This window comes from Aquarana catesbeiana, linkage group LG12 (assembly GCF_042186555.1).
Source record: "Aquarana catesbeiana isolate 2022-GZ linkage group LG12, ASM4218655v1, whole genome shotgun sequence".
NCBI classification, from domain to species: Eukaryota; Metazoa; Chordata; class Amphibia; order Anura; family Ranidae; genus Aquarana; species Aquarana catesbeiana.
Window position 1 is genome coordinate 144,730,527 of NC_133335.1, and position 15,750 is coordinate 144,746,276.

Below are 15,750 nucleotides of genomic sequence, written 5' to 3' on the forward strand. Positions count from 1 at the left end.
GGTAATGTCTGCCTATGCATATTTTTATAATCTGCTCAATCTGACTTGCCCAGATTTTATCAGGATTCAATTCAAGGTGGAACTGTACAACACAGACTACAGAAAGCAAAGATTAATATAATAGATTACCAATAGGGCTATGCGGTCTTCACATTTCCCCCTATGTACTGTTCTTTTCCTGTTTCGATATCCTGTGCTTTGCACCACAGTTTGTTCCTCCTTCTTCTTGCTCTCTTTACAGGTCATCGAGATATTCTTGGCATGATCCTGACTTGGAAAAACTTAAAAAAAGAGAAAAAAAATAGCCAAGTCTAGAAATAAAAATTAAACTATGATAAAACAGAACTCTAAACCATAATAAATACAAATAAAAAAAGCTTTTTACAAAAGAAACATAACTGAGATTTATTGACTTGTCAAGCACACACGAAAATAATGTCATAAGTCTCAATAGTTATTGATCTGAAAATACAAACACCAATCTACAGGAAAAAAAAACACCAGCAATCCAACAAGTCTCCAGTGACGTGTGCTTGCATTGGCGTGCTGAAATGTCATTGGCACCCCACCACATTAGTCAAATCACCTTCAATGCACTTGCACGGCATTGTGCCACAGCACATGGTTATGCACTATCATGCTTTGTGGTGTCAGAAAAACTAGAGAATGTCCATTTTTTTTGTCCTCTTAGTTTTACACGGCTAGGTAGGCAAGTCACTGATTTAGGCTATACAAAGCCAGTGTAAATAAAACAAGGGCATGCAAAGATTTTTTTTTTTCTGACATATACAGTGGGAACGGAAAGTATTCAGACCCCCTTAAATTTTTCACTCTTTGTTATATTGCAGCCATTTGCTAAAATTATTTAAGTTTTTTCCTCATTAATGTACACATAGCACCCCATATTGACAGAAAAACACAGAAAAAAGAAAAACTGAAATATCACATGGTCCTAAGTATTCAGACCCTTTCCTGTGACACTCATATATTTAACTCAGGTGCTGTCCATTTCTTCTGATCATCCTTGAGATGGTTCTACACCTTCATTTGAGTCCAGCTGTGTTTGATTATACTGATTGGACTTGATTAGGAAAGCCACACACCTGTCTATACAAGACCTTAGAGCCCATTCACACAGGGGCAACACGACTTCCAGCACGACTTTGGGAGACAACTTGGACACGACTTGAGTATGAATCACAGCACGACTTGGGGCAACTTACAACACAACTTGAAGTCGCCTGCAGGACAGGGAACTTTACAAGTGGCCAATCAGAGCTTATCAGCTGTGTGTGTGAAGGAGGGGGCTGACTGTTTAGTGGAGGAAATTACTTTCTGTTTTCTTTCTGCTTCCTGTAAAGTTGCCTCAGTATGAACAGTGATCAGACTTGGAGGCAACTTCCATTGAAATCAATGGGTACAAGTTGCCTTCAAGTCGGATTGAAGTAGTACAGGAACCTTTTCTGAAGTCGGAGCGAATGCGGTAGTGTGCATTAAGATGGATCCATTCACTTACATTGATTTTTTCATGTAGCGCGACTTGAGGCGACTAGGGGCGACTTGGGGCAACTTGAAGTCGGATCCAAAGTTGCCCCTGTGTGAATGGGCTCTTACAGCTCACAGTGCATGTTAGAGCAAATGAGAATCATGAGGTCAAAGGAACTGCCTGAAGATCTCAGAGACAGAATTGTGGCAAGGCACAGATCTGGCCAAGGTTACAAAAAAATTTCTGCTGCACTTAAGGTTCCTAAGAGCACAGTGGCCTCCATAATCCTTAAATGGAAGACGTTTGGGACGACCAGAACCCTACCTAGAGCTGGCCGTCCAGCCAAACTGAGCTATCAGGGGAGAAGAGCCTTGGTGAGAGAGGTAAAGAAGAACCCAAAGATCACTGTGGCTGAGCTCCAGAGATGCAGTCGGGAGATGGGAGAAAGTTGTAGAAAGTCAACCATCACTGCAGCCCTCCACCGGTCGGGGCTTTATGGTAGAGTTGCCCCGACGAATGCCTCCCCTCAGTGCAAGAAACATGAAAGCCCGCATGGAGTTTGCTAAAAAAAACACCTGAAGGACTCCAAGATGGTGAGAAATAAGATTCTCTGGTCTGATGAGACCAAGATAGAACTTTTTGGCCTTAATTCTAAGCGGTATGTGTGGAGAAAACCAGGCACTGCTCAACACCTGTCCAATACAGTCCCAACAGTAAAGCATGGTGGTGGTAGCATCATGCTGTGGGGGTGTTTTTCAGCTGCAGGGACAGGACGACTGGTTGCAAACGAGAGAAAGATGAATGCGGCCAAGTACAGGTATATCCTGGACGAAAACCTTCTCCAGAGTGCTCAGGGCCTCAGACTGGGCCCGAAGGTTTGCCTTCCAACAAGACAATGACCCTAAGCACACAGCTAAAATAACGAAAGAGTGGCTTCACAACAACTCCGTGACTGTTCTTGAATGGCCCAGCCAGAGCCCTGACTTAAACCCAATTGAGCATCTCTGGAGAGACCTAAAAATGGCTGTCCACCAACATTTACCATCCAACCTGACAGAACTGGAGAGGATCAGCAAGGAGGAATGGCAGAGGATCCCCAAATCCAGGTCATGGATCAGGTAATGTCAACAATTCTGTGTTTTTCTGTCAATATGGGGTGCTGTGTGTACATTAATGAGGAAAAAAATGAACTTAAATGATTTTAGCAAATGGCTGTAATATAACAAAGAGTGAAAAATTTAAGGGGGTCTGAATACTTTCTGTCCCCCACTGTAGTTTTTCATAAATTGCTGCAACTTTCTATCATAGCAGACTATAAGTATAGTTAAATAATAAGTAAACATTAAAGAAAAAGCAGGAGGATTTGGTCACTGGAAAAATCTGTTACAAGCCTGAATTAAAGTGGTTGTAAAGACAGAATTTGTTTTACCATAACGCATTCTCTGTATCAAGGTATGAATGTAACAGTTTTGTAACAAGCAGTGAAGGGCATAAGACAATAAACACAGAGTGGTGGATCGGCTTCCCTTGAGTACATGATTACATAGATAATCTGGTTGAAAAAAAAGTTTATTCTTTCCTGATCCCCCGAGAGGCAGATATTCTCTAGATCAACTTCACCTATAAATGTTTGTACCCAATTATATTATGTACATTTAGCAAAGCACCCAGGTTTTTTTTTTTTTTACCTATAAATGTGTGTACCCAATTATATTATGTACATTTATATTATGTACATTTAGCAAAGCACCCAGGTTTTTTTTTTTTTTTTTTTTTTTTTTTTTTTTTAACTGAGCTGACCAGAACCACCTCTGGAGAGAGTCTATTCCACACTTTCACAGTGAAGAAACATTTCCGTATTTGGAGGTTAAATCTCTTTTCCTCCAGATGTAAAGAGTGTCCCCTTGTCCTCTCTGATGACCTTAAAGTGAAAAACTCTACACCAAGTTCACTATATGGGCCACATAGATTTATACATGTTGATTATATCCACCCATGCCTCCCATCGGTTTGGTTGCCCTTCTCTGCACGTTCTCCAGTTCCCCCAATATCCTTTTTTGTGAACTGGTGCCCAAAACTGAACTGCATATTCATGAGGTCTTACTAATGATTTGTACAGGGGCAAAATGATATCTCTTGCTCTGGAGTCCATACCTCTCTTAATACAAGAAAGGACTTTGCTTGTTTCGGAAACCGCAGCTTGGCAATGCATAAGATTATTAAAGGGTTACTAAACCCACAACAGTAAAATCAGTCTGTATATGCAGCATAGCATGCTTGTTACACTCACTGTGGAACTTAGGGGGTTAATCTTCTGCCTTGTGTAAAAAAAGGCAGTTTTATCCTGTATGCATGGATCCTTCCCTCCTGCATTGTCTATCTGGGGAAGGCCAGCTAACACAGGCAAAGTAGCCAACCTGCACATGCTCAGTTGTGTCTTTTACGCTGGAGAGAACAGTTACTTGTTTTCAGAGACAGCCAGGTCACATGATATTGACATCACACATGTGGGCATGTATACAGGCTGCAGTGGAAATCTCCTCTTTCCTGAACACTCAGCAATGGAGAAACTGTGCAGTTTATCATGTAACCGTGGTATACAGACCATCAAAAAAAGTTATATAGTGGCAGTATTTTAATGTAAAAAGAAGATTTATAAGCTGTGGGCACTTTGGGCAGGGGGGTGGGGGAAGAGAACTAGTTTCATATTACTGGGTTTAGTAACACATTTAGCTTATGATCTACCAGAACTCCCCTTAGTATGTATGATGCATGCAAATTCTTAAACCCAAGTGCATAACTTTACATTTATCAACATTAAACCTAATTTGCCACACAGTTGCCCAATTAAACAGTGCAATGAGAATGGCTTGTAAGTAAAAAAAAATATATATATATATATTTAAAAGTGACATGGTGCTCTTCTCTAAGTGATCAACAAATACCTCAATCACAAATACATCTAACAGTGTTTTCATAAAATTGTAAAAGTAAAAACATATATAGAATGTGCATTGTCAATCAATTATCCATATGGAAGTCCTTCATGGCGATTCACATACATAATTTCTGGTAAGAGGCATGAGTTTATGTGGAGACAGCCTTCCTATGAGCACCCTTTCACGTTGTGTTTGCTGATTTTGTACACTAATTACTGGGATACTCCATATCCAATTGGACTGTAATTAGTGGATCTATGTACGTGAATTGCCATGAAGGACTTTCATATTTCATATGGATAATTGATTGACAATGCACTTTATATAGGTTTTTACTTTTACAATATTATGAAAATACTGTTAGATGTATTGGTGATTATAAAAAAGGTCCAGTATTTGTTGATCACTTAGAGAAGCGCACCAAGTCACTTTTAAATAATGTTTTCTGAGTCTTGTATTTGGACTGGGTTGCGGCACTCATATTTTGACTTCTTGGATTGCTTTTGTTTTCATTTAGGCCCCTTTCACACTGGGGCGGTAGGGGGCATCGGCGGTAAAAAAACGCTATTTTTAGCGCTGTTTTACCGCGGTATTCGGCCGCTAGCGGTGCAGTTTTAACCCCCCCCGCTGGCGGCCGAAAAAGGGTTAAAACCCCTCCTATAGCGCGGCTATAGCCGCGGTATTACCGCGGTATAGCCGCGCTGTCCCATTGATTTCAATGGGCAGGAGCGGTTTAGGAGCGGTGAATACACCGCTCCAAAGATGCGGCTTGCAGGAGATTTTTTCTTCTCCTGCCAGCGCACCGCTTCAGTGTGAAAGCCCTCGGGCTTTCACACTGAACAAACAGCGGAGGCTGTATAGGGGCGGTTTGCAGGCGCTATTTTTAGAGCAATAACGCCTGCAAACCGCCCCAGTGTGAAAGGGGCCTTAGAAATGTTTGCATATTTATTTGAAGGTGGGATAAGTGCAGGATTTTTTGTTAGATAAATAAAAAAAACACTGGATTCATGGACGGCTGGGAGGTCCAAAAAGCAGTCCAACTGAGGGGCGCGTAACACAGCAAAAAAAGCGCAAACAGAGCCAACTATACATATCAGAATAAACTTGGCACCGTCTACAGCTCAAAGAGACACCTGAATAACTTTACATTTGAAGTTAGCATAAGATGAGGTTTAACCACTTCAATACTGGGCACTTTCACGCCCTTCCTGCCCAAGCCAAAATTTTCAGCTTTCAGCCCTCTCACACTTTAAATGACAATTGCGCAGTCATGCAATGCTGTACCCAAATTTAATTTTTACTTTTTCCCCACAAATAGAGCATTCTTTTGGTGGTATTTAATCACTGCTGGGTTTTTTATTTTTTGCTAAACAAATAAAAAAGACTGTTCTGAAATTTTGTAAATAAGTATTTTTTCTCCTGCACTGACAGGAACTGACGATGCTGCACTGACATGCAGCACTCATAGGCATCCCTGGTTGGCACTTGTGGGCATCCCTGAAGGGCCAGCACTGACAATCGATGCACCGATTATCAATGTAGACCCCCCGTCAGGAGAGCCACTGATCGGCTCTCCTTTACTCACACCTTGTCAGTGCGAATAGAGGAAAAGCTGATAAACGGCACTTCCCGGTTACCATGTGATTAGCTGTGATTGGACACAGATGATCACATGGTAAAGAGCCAACGTCAGCCAACGTCACAGGCTCTTTACAAGATCGGAAATGCGGTGTGTCACAGTGACACACCACACTACTAATCGCCATCAAGGGCACATGCAATCGGCTAATCCTGCTGGACGTCATATGACGCCCAGTCAGGATAACGGATCCCCGCTGCGGCGGGCAGGAAGTGGTTAAAACGTGCAGCTAGTAATAGTTAGAACACATGTGAAAAGAAAGCAAAGTAGAAGCTTTGCACATCTGGGAAACCATTGCCTGATGCCAAAAAAGCCTAAGCAGCACTCGTAGATCTAACAGAGTGCAGCTTAAAGCGGAACTCCACACAAAAGGGAAAGTTCTGATACAAGTTCTCATCCCCTGCACATTTTTGTTGACGGGGGGAGCGGGTACCTAGTTTTGATAGGTACCAGCTTCCACTTACGCTCGGATCACCCGCTTCCACTTACACTCGGACATACTCAGTCCAGAGCATTTAAATTATTCAGTGTTTTTATGGATAGGAGCAATCTACTTGGTCTGAGTAGAGCCTGTTCCCTGCCAGCATGCTGCAGAGTGGGACCCTTGCTCTTTGTGGTGAAGCCATGATCTCATTGCAAAGGTTCAACATGCACCAGTAATTGTTTTCAGCACAATTTCTCAGCTTGTTATGGTCACAGAAAACTAAGTAGTCATAACATGTTACACGAACAAAGCCAATACATACATTTGTATCCAGAATCTAGCTCAAAAGCATTGATAATCTTCATCAAGCCATCAATAAGCAGTTTGAACCTGGGGCTTTCCTGGAGACTTCTACAAAAATAATGTGAACAAGGTTTAGCAGATGAGTTAAAGCCAGAACAATCTAAAACAAGCTAAAAAACAGAACAAAGGGTGAGTGTTTGTGTTAAAGAATATCTATGCACACGGCATGCACTTTAATCTTAAAACAGCACTGTAATAGCAATGCAAACAATAGGCTTGACAATCCAATATACAGTAAGTGTACTTGAAAAATATCCTTTTATGTTGCAAGTTCTGCCTGTCTGCTGGCCATCTCTTTTCACAACTTCCTGGATTCCCTGCATATTTTGCAGCTTCACCTCTGCTTTGTACTTTCGATTTCTACTGACTACATATCCCAAAGTAACTAGCTGCCTGCAAACAGTGATTCCTGTACTGACTCCGCCTACTGAGAATCCTCCTCTCAGCACCTCTGTAGTTCAGAAGGCAGACTATAGTGACTATGTGTCACTAAATTCAAGGCAGTAAAACGTGTGGGGGATCTTCACAGAATAAAGTTTACAAACGTCAAGATCATTCAGATTATTAGAAGACAAGAAATAATTTAAATAAAAGGTGGAAATGAATGTATGATTTCACATTTTAATCCATTTTAAAGCATATTTATGGATAACACAAACTCCAGAGAAATCAAATGGGCATCATTTGTTACAGACAGTTTATCCATAAATTAATTTCTAATTATTTTGGATTCCTGCATTTAATGAACTGCTAAATGTCCTATCATAGTTCTGTGCCTTGCCTCACTGAATAAATCCCATTCATGGGAGCCATTAATAAAATACTTAAGAAAAAATGACCAGAAAAAATTGTTTCCCAGTGGAAAAAAAAGGAAGGTGAAATCTAACTGAGGACACCGAAAAAACAAAATTTACTACTATTTTCTTTACTGAAACTTACATTAATAGAAATATGAAGGATGCAATTGCCAAAATTGGCCGGCTACTATCTCTTCAAATCACTTAAACAAGGGGTTAGCACACTGCCGAGCCATTCATATTAAAAAACACCCCAATGCACAGCTTTGACACACATACATTGTTTTAAATTCCTAAGCTTATTTTTTTTTACCATAGGATTACAAATTACCAAAACTGACGTAAAATAGAAATATTATAATATATAAAATAATATATTATATAAAGAATATATTTTTAATATTTTAATTGCATTTTTCTACTAATTTGTTTTAAAATAGAGGCACATAGTTATTTTAAAGGCAATGGTATAGGCAGACTGAAGGTTAATTTTTTTTAGGACTGAACCTTCAGCCTGTATGTGATCACTATGTCATAAATGACAAAGTGATCACATGACTGGGAACCCCTCTTACTGGTTCCAGATTGCTAGTACAGACAGGAGCGGTTATTGACAACCAGGTCTGACAGCTAGCTGTCAAAGGAGGCAGGCAAACTTTAATCTACAAATTGCAGGTTGATACAGGGCTTAGGTTAGCCATATGGTAATAGTTAAAACTAGGCAGAGATCACCCACCTAGGCTGATACTACAGAGGCACACTTGTTTCCATCCACAGGCCTTGGAAAATAGAACTTGAAAGCAGAACTTATAACAACTTGATAAATTAATTAATGTAAACACACATTCCCCATTAATAATTATGCTACCAAAATTAGTGTGTGCTCCAGCATTGCTCGTGTCTTCTTGACAGAGGCTGCCATTTTTCTGCAGCTATTTTGGTAGGTTTGCTTATAGAGTGGTAGTACTTTACTGACATGAGTTTCCCATAACAATATTGATGGCGGGGTGCGTTTTTTCGCCCCAGTAAATCTTTAGGCTGTCAGCAGATTGGCCTCTAGTGAATCTGATTTTCAGCAAAGGGATATCATGAAGTAATTCATCAGGACTTAAAGTGATACTAAAGTATTGTTTTTTTTAGTAAAAAATAAAAAACATGTTATACTTACCTCCTCTGTGCAGTGCTGTTGCACATAGCCCAGGTCCTCCTCTTCCCGGGTTCCTCTTTGGTTCTCCTTGCCACTCCCTCCTGTTGAGTGCCCCCACAGCAAGCACCTTGCTACAATGGGGGCACCTGAGCGGAGCCACAGCTCCCTGTGTCCATTCAGACATGGTGCCATAGCCTGGCCCCCTTTCTCTCCCAATTGGCTGACTGACTTTGATTGACAATGGGGCCACGCTGCTGTCTCAGCCAATGAGAAGGGGAGTCCCAGACAGCAGAGTCTCTCGTGCAACATCACTGGATCTAGCTGGACCTCAGGTAAGTATTAGGGGGGCTGCTGCACACAGAAGGTTTTTTATCTTAATGCATAGAATGCAAGATAGAAAACCTTCTGCCTTTAAAACGACTTTAATATCTAATATATATATATATATATATATATATATATATATATATATATAATCATTCAATCTAATAAAGAAGAAAATCATAGTTTGAGGTCAAAATACCTTTTAGTAACTTCTTTCTTGCACATGGGGCACTGGGCTCGGCCTTTCTTTTTTCTGCCAAGAAGTTGCAACATGCAAAACCTGTACAAAGAATTCAGTGTTAAAAAGAGTTTGTATTAATGGGGACAATGGTTTTCTAAATAGATAGAACCAATGAGCTCTGCAAAAGATTACCTGCAAAATATATGATCACATCTTGTAGCAACGGGCTCCTTCATTAGGTCCAAGCTGTTAGAAATAAAAGATAAAACATCATCTCTCCATTGAAGCTGGACTTGGGAATGTCAGTGACTGCTAAGGAGGAAATAACTTTAACCAGTTCCTGACCGGCGCACGCTAATGTACGTCGGCAGAATGGCACGGCTGGGTAAATGGGAGTACCGTACGTCCCTTTAAATTTGCCGCCGTGCCATTACACGCGCGGCGACCGGGAGCTCTGTGAGTCGGGTCGCCTCACGGAGAGTATGAACGGGGAGATGCTAATGTAAACAAGCATCTCCCCATTCTGCCTAGTGACAGTGTCACTGATCTCTGCTCCCTGTAATCGGGAGCTGTGTCACACATAGCCATGCCCCCCCCCCGCCCACAGTTAGAAACACTCCCCAGAACATATTTAAGCCTTACACTGCCCCCTAGTGGTTAACCCCTTCACTGCCAGTGTCATTTACACAGGAATCAGTGCATTTGTATAGCACTGATCACTGTATAAATGACAATGGTCCCAAAAATGTGTAAAAAATGTCCGACGTGTCCGCCATAATGTTGCAGTCATGATAAAAATTGCTGATCGCCGCCATTACTAGTAAAAAAAAGTAAATAATAAAAATGCCATAAAACTATCCCATATTTTGTAAACACTATAACTTTTGCGTAAACCAATCAATAAACGCTTATTGCAATTTTTTTTTTACCAAAAATATGTAGAACACATATCGGCCTAAACTGAGAAAAAAAAAAAAAATTTAATATTTTTTGGGGATATTATAGCAAAAAGTAAAAAATAATGCTTTTTTTTCAAAATTGTCGCTATTTTTTTGTTTATAGCGCAAAAAATAAAAAAGGCAGAGGCGATCAAATACCACCAAAAGAAAGCTCTATTTGTGGGGGTAAAAAAAAAAAGGATGTCAATTTTGTTTGGGAGCCACGTAGCACAACCGCGCAATTGTCAGTTACAGCGACGCAGTGCTGAATCGCAAAAAGAGCTCTGGTCAGGAAGAGGGTAAATTCTTCCGGGGCTGAAGTGGTTAAAATGTCACTAAACCCACATCATAAAAAAAAACTATCAATTAATGGTGTATTAAATGCTGCTTCCTTTTCTGTATTCTGCAAATAACCTGTTGTTCCTGCTGTTCTCTATCTCCACCTTCTGTCCATGTCCCCAATTCAGCTAGGGATTTTGAATCTGTGGTGGCAGTTCTGCACATGCTCAGTTTTCAGTGAGTTACTATGTTGAGCACATCTGAGCAGCCTATGTGACTACCACATACGTATACACAGTGGTAAATGACAGCCCACTCCCTCCCGCCTACTTCATGCCCACTAACCAGCTAAACACAATGGGGGCAGAATATTACAACTTAATTGATGGAGGGTTCACCCTGCTCTTATTCTAAGACACAGGCAAGAGGGGTGTGACCCAGTCTGTGACTGGCAGAAATCCACCCACACCATGTTATTGCCAAAAAGTAATAAAGATTTTATTTCAAATATATATTTGTATGACAATTTAAATGTTTATGGATATTAAGTATTTATTTTTACTCTGGATTCCAAAGGCTGTATATTTTTATTTTGAACATGTGACCAGCAGCAGAGGACTAGAAGCTCCTCCTGCTTATGCTTCCCTGCAGACAGGCTGGGAAACAGCTTGGTCATGTGACTGCTGTATATCGAACAGAAAAAAAGGTACTTTGATTTTTTTTTTTTTTTTTTTTTTATTAATATATCTTTATTGAAATTTTCATCGCAAGAATAATAAAAATCCCCAATACAATTCACAATGTAAAAGCACTAAGGGATGCAGTAGGGATCATAAGAGCCTTAAGTATATTAGAAAATATACCCATAGATCTTGGCATAAAATTGCCTTTAAAAATTTATTAAAATAGAAGTGGAAATGTATTTTAAATAATTAAACATTAAAAACCATGACTAATATGGGGAAAAGCAAAAAAGAAAGATTTTTTTTTATAAAATAATTACAGCGCCAAGAAATAGATAGGACAATGTAAATTAAACAGTGTGTGTTTAGTATCACTTTAACTTGTGAAAGCAAACCGAACATTCAAGGTCAGACCATGGAAGCAAGCTGTGAGATGCAGACATACATTGCCTTGATAAGTATTCATACCCCTTGAAATTTTCCACATTTTGTCATTGTTACAACCAAACACGTAAATTTATTTTATTGGGTATTTATGTGATAGACCATCACAAAGTGGCACATAATTGTGAAGTGAAATAAAAATGATAAAAATGGTTTTCAAAATGTTTTACAAATAAATAAAAATTTGAAAAGTGTGGCATGCATTTGTATTGAGCCCCCCCCCCCCCCAGTCAATACTTTGTAGAACCACCTTTCACTGCAATTACAGCTGCAAGTCTTTTTGGGTATGCCTCTACCAGTGCTGCACATCTAGAGAGTGAAAGGTTTGCCCATTCTACTTTGCAAAATAGCTCTAGCTCTGTCAGATTGGATGGAGAGCGTCTGAACAGCAATTTTCAAGTCTTGCCAGAGATTCTCAATTGAATTTAGGTCTGGACTTTGACTGGGCCATTCTAATACAAGAATATGCTTTGATCTAAAGCATTCCATTGTAGCTCTGGCTGTATGTTTAGGGTTGTTGTCCTGCTGGAAGGTGAACCACTGCCCCAGTTTCAAGTCATTTGCAGACTAACAGGTTTTCTGCTAAGATTGCCCTGTATTTGGCTCTGTCCATCTTTCCATCAACTCTGACCACCTTCCCTCTCCCTGCTGAAGAAAAGCATCCCCACAACATGATGCTGCCACCACCATGTTTCATGGTGGGGATGGTATGTTCAGGGTGATGTGCAGTGTTCATTTTCTGCCACACATAGCGTTTTGCTTTTAGGCTAAAAAGTTTAATTTTAGTCTCATCTGACCAGAGCACCTTCTTCAACATGTTTGCTGTGTCCCCGACATGGCTTCTCAGAAACTGCAAACAGGACTTCTTATGGCCTTCTTTCAACAAGGTCTTTCTTCTTGCCATTCTTCCATAAAGGCCAGATTTGTGGAGTGCACAACTAATAGTTGTCGTGTGGACAGATTCTCTCACCTGAGCTGTGGATCACTGCAGCTCCAGCAGAGTTACCATGGGCCTCTTGGCTGCTTCTCTGATTAATGCTCTCCTTGCCGGGCCTGTCAGTTTAGGAAGACGGCCATATCTTGGTAGGTTTGCAGTTATGCCATACTCTTTCCATTTTCGGATGATGGATTGAACAGTGCTCTGTGAGAGGTTCAAAGCTTGGGATATATTGGCCTAAACTGAAGATTTTTTTTTTTTTAATTTTGGGGATATGTATTATAGCAAAAAATATTTTTCTTCAAAATTGTCACTCTTTTTTTTTTGTTTATAGCGCAAAAAAATAAAAACCGCAGAGGTGATCAAATACCACCAAAAGAAAGCTCTATTTGTGGGGGAAAAAAAGGACCCATTCTTGTTTGGGTACAGCATTGCATGACCGCGCAATTGTCAGTTAAAGCGACGCAGTGCCAAACTGTAAAAAGCGCTCTGGTCAGGAAGAGGGTAAAATCTTCTGGGGCTGAAGTGGTTAAACTATTTTGAAAACCATTTATAATTTTCCTTCCACTTCACAATTATGTGCCACTTTGTGTTGGTCTATCACATAAAATCCCCAAAAAATACATTTAAGTTTTTGGTTGTAACATGACAAAATGTGGAAAATTTCAAGGGGTATGAATACTTTTTCAAGGCATTGTATTTTCACATTTAAAGATTTTCCATTAAAATAACTAGGCCTTATGCACACTGGGAGTCTGGAAAAGCCCATCTGAAGGCCAAAAGTGCCGCAGAGAGCACTGAGAGCAGAGAGCTAGCTGTCTTTTTCCACTGAAATTAGCATGATTCCATTATGAACAATTTTGATGAAGCAATCCTGCTGATTTTGTTGCGGAGAGTAAGACGACAGAGACAACTGAAAGAGACAAGTACCAGATTTTATTCAGGCTACTTTGCAAGCAGGTTTGGTGAGCTGCAAAAATATCCACACAATTTTTTTTAATTTTACATGGATGTCTATTGGCAAATTTGATTACCTTCTTTAAGGGCTGCAAACCAGACTGTTCCATATACACACCCATATTAGGATGAATGTGTCACCTGACAAATGGCTCCTGGTCACACTCAGGTATGTTATTAAGCTAATGTCAATCAATGTAAACCTAAGTAACGGAAATCGTGCACCAGAGATCCACAGCTGAGACTCCGGAGTATGCAGAGTGCTCTCCTCCCTCCACCTTCCTTCCTACCCACAGCTGACTCCAGCAGCACATGCAGGAGTAATTTCAAGCTGTGGGACTACTGAGAGCAATGCACTTAGAGGTGAAAGTAAACAATTTGATTCAATGTTGCCCCATTTTATTATAATTGGAGAGATTTGCAGCATTTTCAGGCTGATTACAGAGAAGCAATTGAGGGCTGCAAATTTGCCTGTGCATACATTGGGGAATTTTGTATATTGTGATAATAGCAGTTACACTATTGCTTTCTTTGAAAAGCTTAACAACTTGATGTCTCATCTTTTAATCGGATAGTCCCTTATTTTAGATTAAAAGTGGAAAAGTGCAAGCAAAACCTAATACTACTGTTCCTTTCTTTTTTTATTTCTCTACATGTATGTGTATATGTGTATATGCTACCCATGATTCTGTATGATTGCTAGTCTTGTGCTTATAACAATCAAATGTACATTATATTGTGTTTTGCTTTTCCTAACGAAGGGGGAGTTTTTTCTGACCGATGAAACATGTTAGCTGTTTTTTTTTCTTTTTTGTTTTGCTTTGGGTTTTTTTATTACAGACTAATAAATGAATTTGGACTCTTCTCAAACGTCTCAATCCTTCTCAAACGTATTCAGTTACACAGCAATGATATACAGTGGAGCTTCTCTGTCAATCAGTCCTTAAATCGCCCCATGTTATGTGCAGAAGTGTCACATGGGGCAGCTAAGAGACTATAAAGATTTTTTTATTTTTAAATAAGGAATGTCCACTAATAAAAACAAAAACTGTTTTCATTTGTGTAAACATGCCTAATGCCTTTTACATTTAGATTGAATGCAAAAAAACAAAAAACACATGACTACAGGAGACCGATCGAGTCTGTGTCTGGGATGGTACAGCCCCTCTTTCTCTCCAAGTCCTGGACAAAAATGAACAGTGTGGGAGGGCCTCTGAAAGAAGAAGGTTATAACGCTGAGATATAGCATGTGGGCAGTTTGTATATTGTAAACATATAGCCTCAAATGGCTTTAGACCTCTACATAATTGCCGGAGTCTCGCACAGTTAATAAGAAATAGCATAGTTGTAGATGGTGAAACCATCGTCCTTGAGATGGAGTTTCTGGAGTTAGGATTTCCCAGAGGAGTTTTATCCCTAAGGTCCCCACTGCCTGAAGAGCTGGGGATGGGAGTGAGTTCTACCAGCACAGGAAGTGTGTGCAATGCATTCCTGGATAGAGTTCTGGGTTCCCAAGAATTGGTGTAAGCGGGCCAATATATGAGCAGATATTACATTTCTTGATTGTCGAGTCCCACACATGAAGTATGGCAGCTACCCAGCGACTCACTGAGAGGCTGAGCCAGCTGCCGGTCCAGCTTTCTGTGCAGATCCCGACCATATGGTCAGGATCTTTTCAGAGCTTGGACCGGGTCTGTAACCTCAGCTGACAGAGGGCTTTAGCCCACTGTCAGCTAAAAACTGGTCACAAGAGCACAGAACTGCACTCCTGTGAACCATAGAAGTACAGCCAAAAAAGCTTTCGCTATATTTCTCCTTTAATAAAAGGCATTGGTGAAGCCATCGGGGCCCAGACTTTTGCCCAAAGGCAAGGACTTGTTTGAAAGATCTCTTCAGTAAAGAAGGTCTACCAAGGATTGAGCTATAGTTTGATAGATTCGTGGTAGGGCTGTACAAGAAATGTAGGCAGACAATTGCACTTTACCTCGCTTGTTCAAGGGGACTGTTAATATTCTTGGAGATCTAAATAGTATGCATGAAATGCAGAAGCTATGGATTTGGAGAAATGTACCATGCCCTAATTTAGAAGTACATTTCTGGATATAGGTCCACACTATTTTAGTCCTAATCAAACGAGCAAGGGGCTTGCCTATGTTTGTTGCCATATGGTATAGATAATGGTCGCTCTAGTGGGCTCGTCTTTGAGCAAAAA

The 15,750-nt window shown here is 40.3% G+C and overlaps 1 protein-coding gene across 3 annotated transcripts in view; it reads right to left on the reverse strand.

The window, feature by feature from the left end:
- BRCA1 (BRCA1 DNA repair associated) overlaps positions 1 to 15,750 on the reverse strand; it is a 589,423-nt gene that overhangs the window by 472,242 nt on the left and 101,431 nt on the right. For all 3 annotated transcript variants that reach the window (XM_073608372.1, XM_073608370.1, XM_073608373.1), the window contains 4 exons: positions 9,493 to 9,546; positions 9,319 to 9,399; positions 6,811 to 6,899; positions 130 to 281 (listed from right to left, as the gene is read on the reverse strand). In XM_073608372.1, the coding sequence (XP_073464473.1) occupies positions 130 to 281; positions 6,811 to 6,899; positions 9,319 to 9,399; positions 9,493 to 9,546 (376 nt within the window). The remainder of the gene's footprint in view (positions 1 to 129; positions 282 to 6,810; positions 6,900 to 9,318; positions 9,400 to 9,492; positions 9,547 to 15,750) is intronic.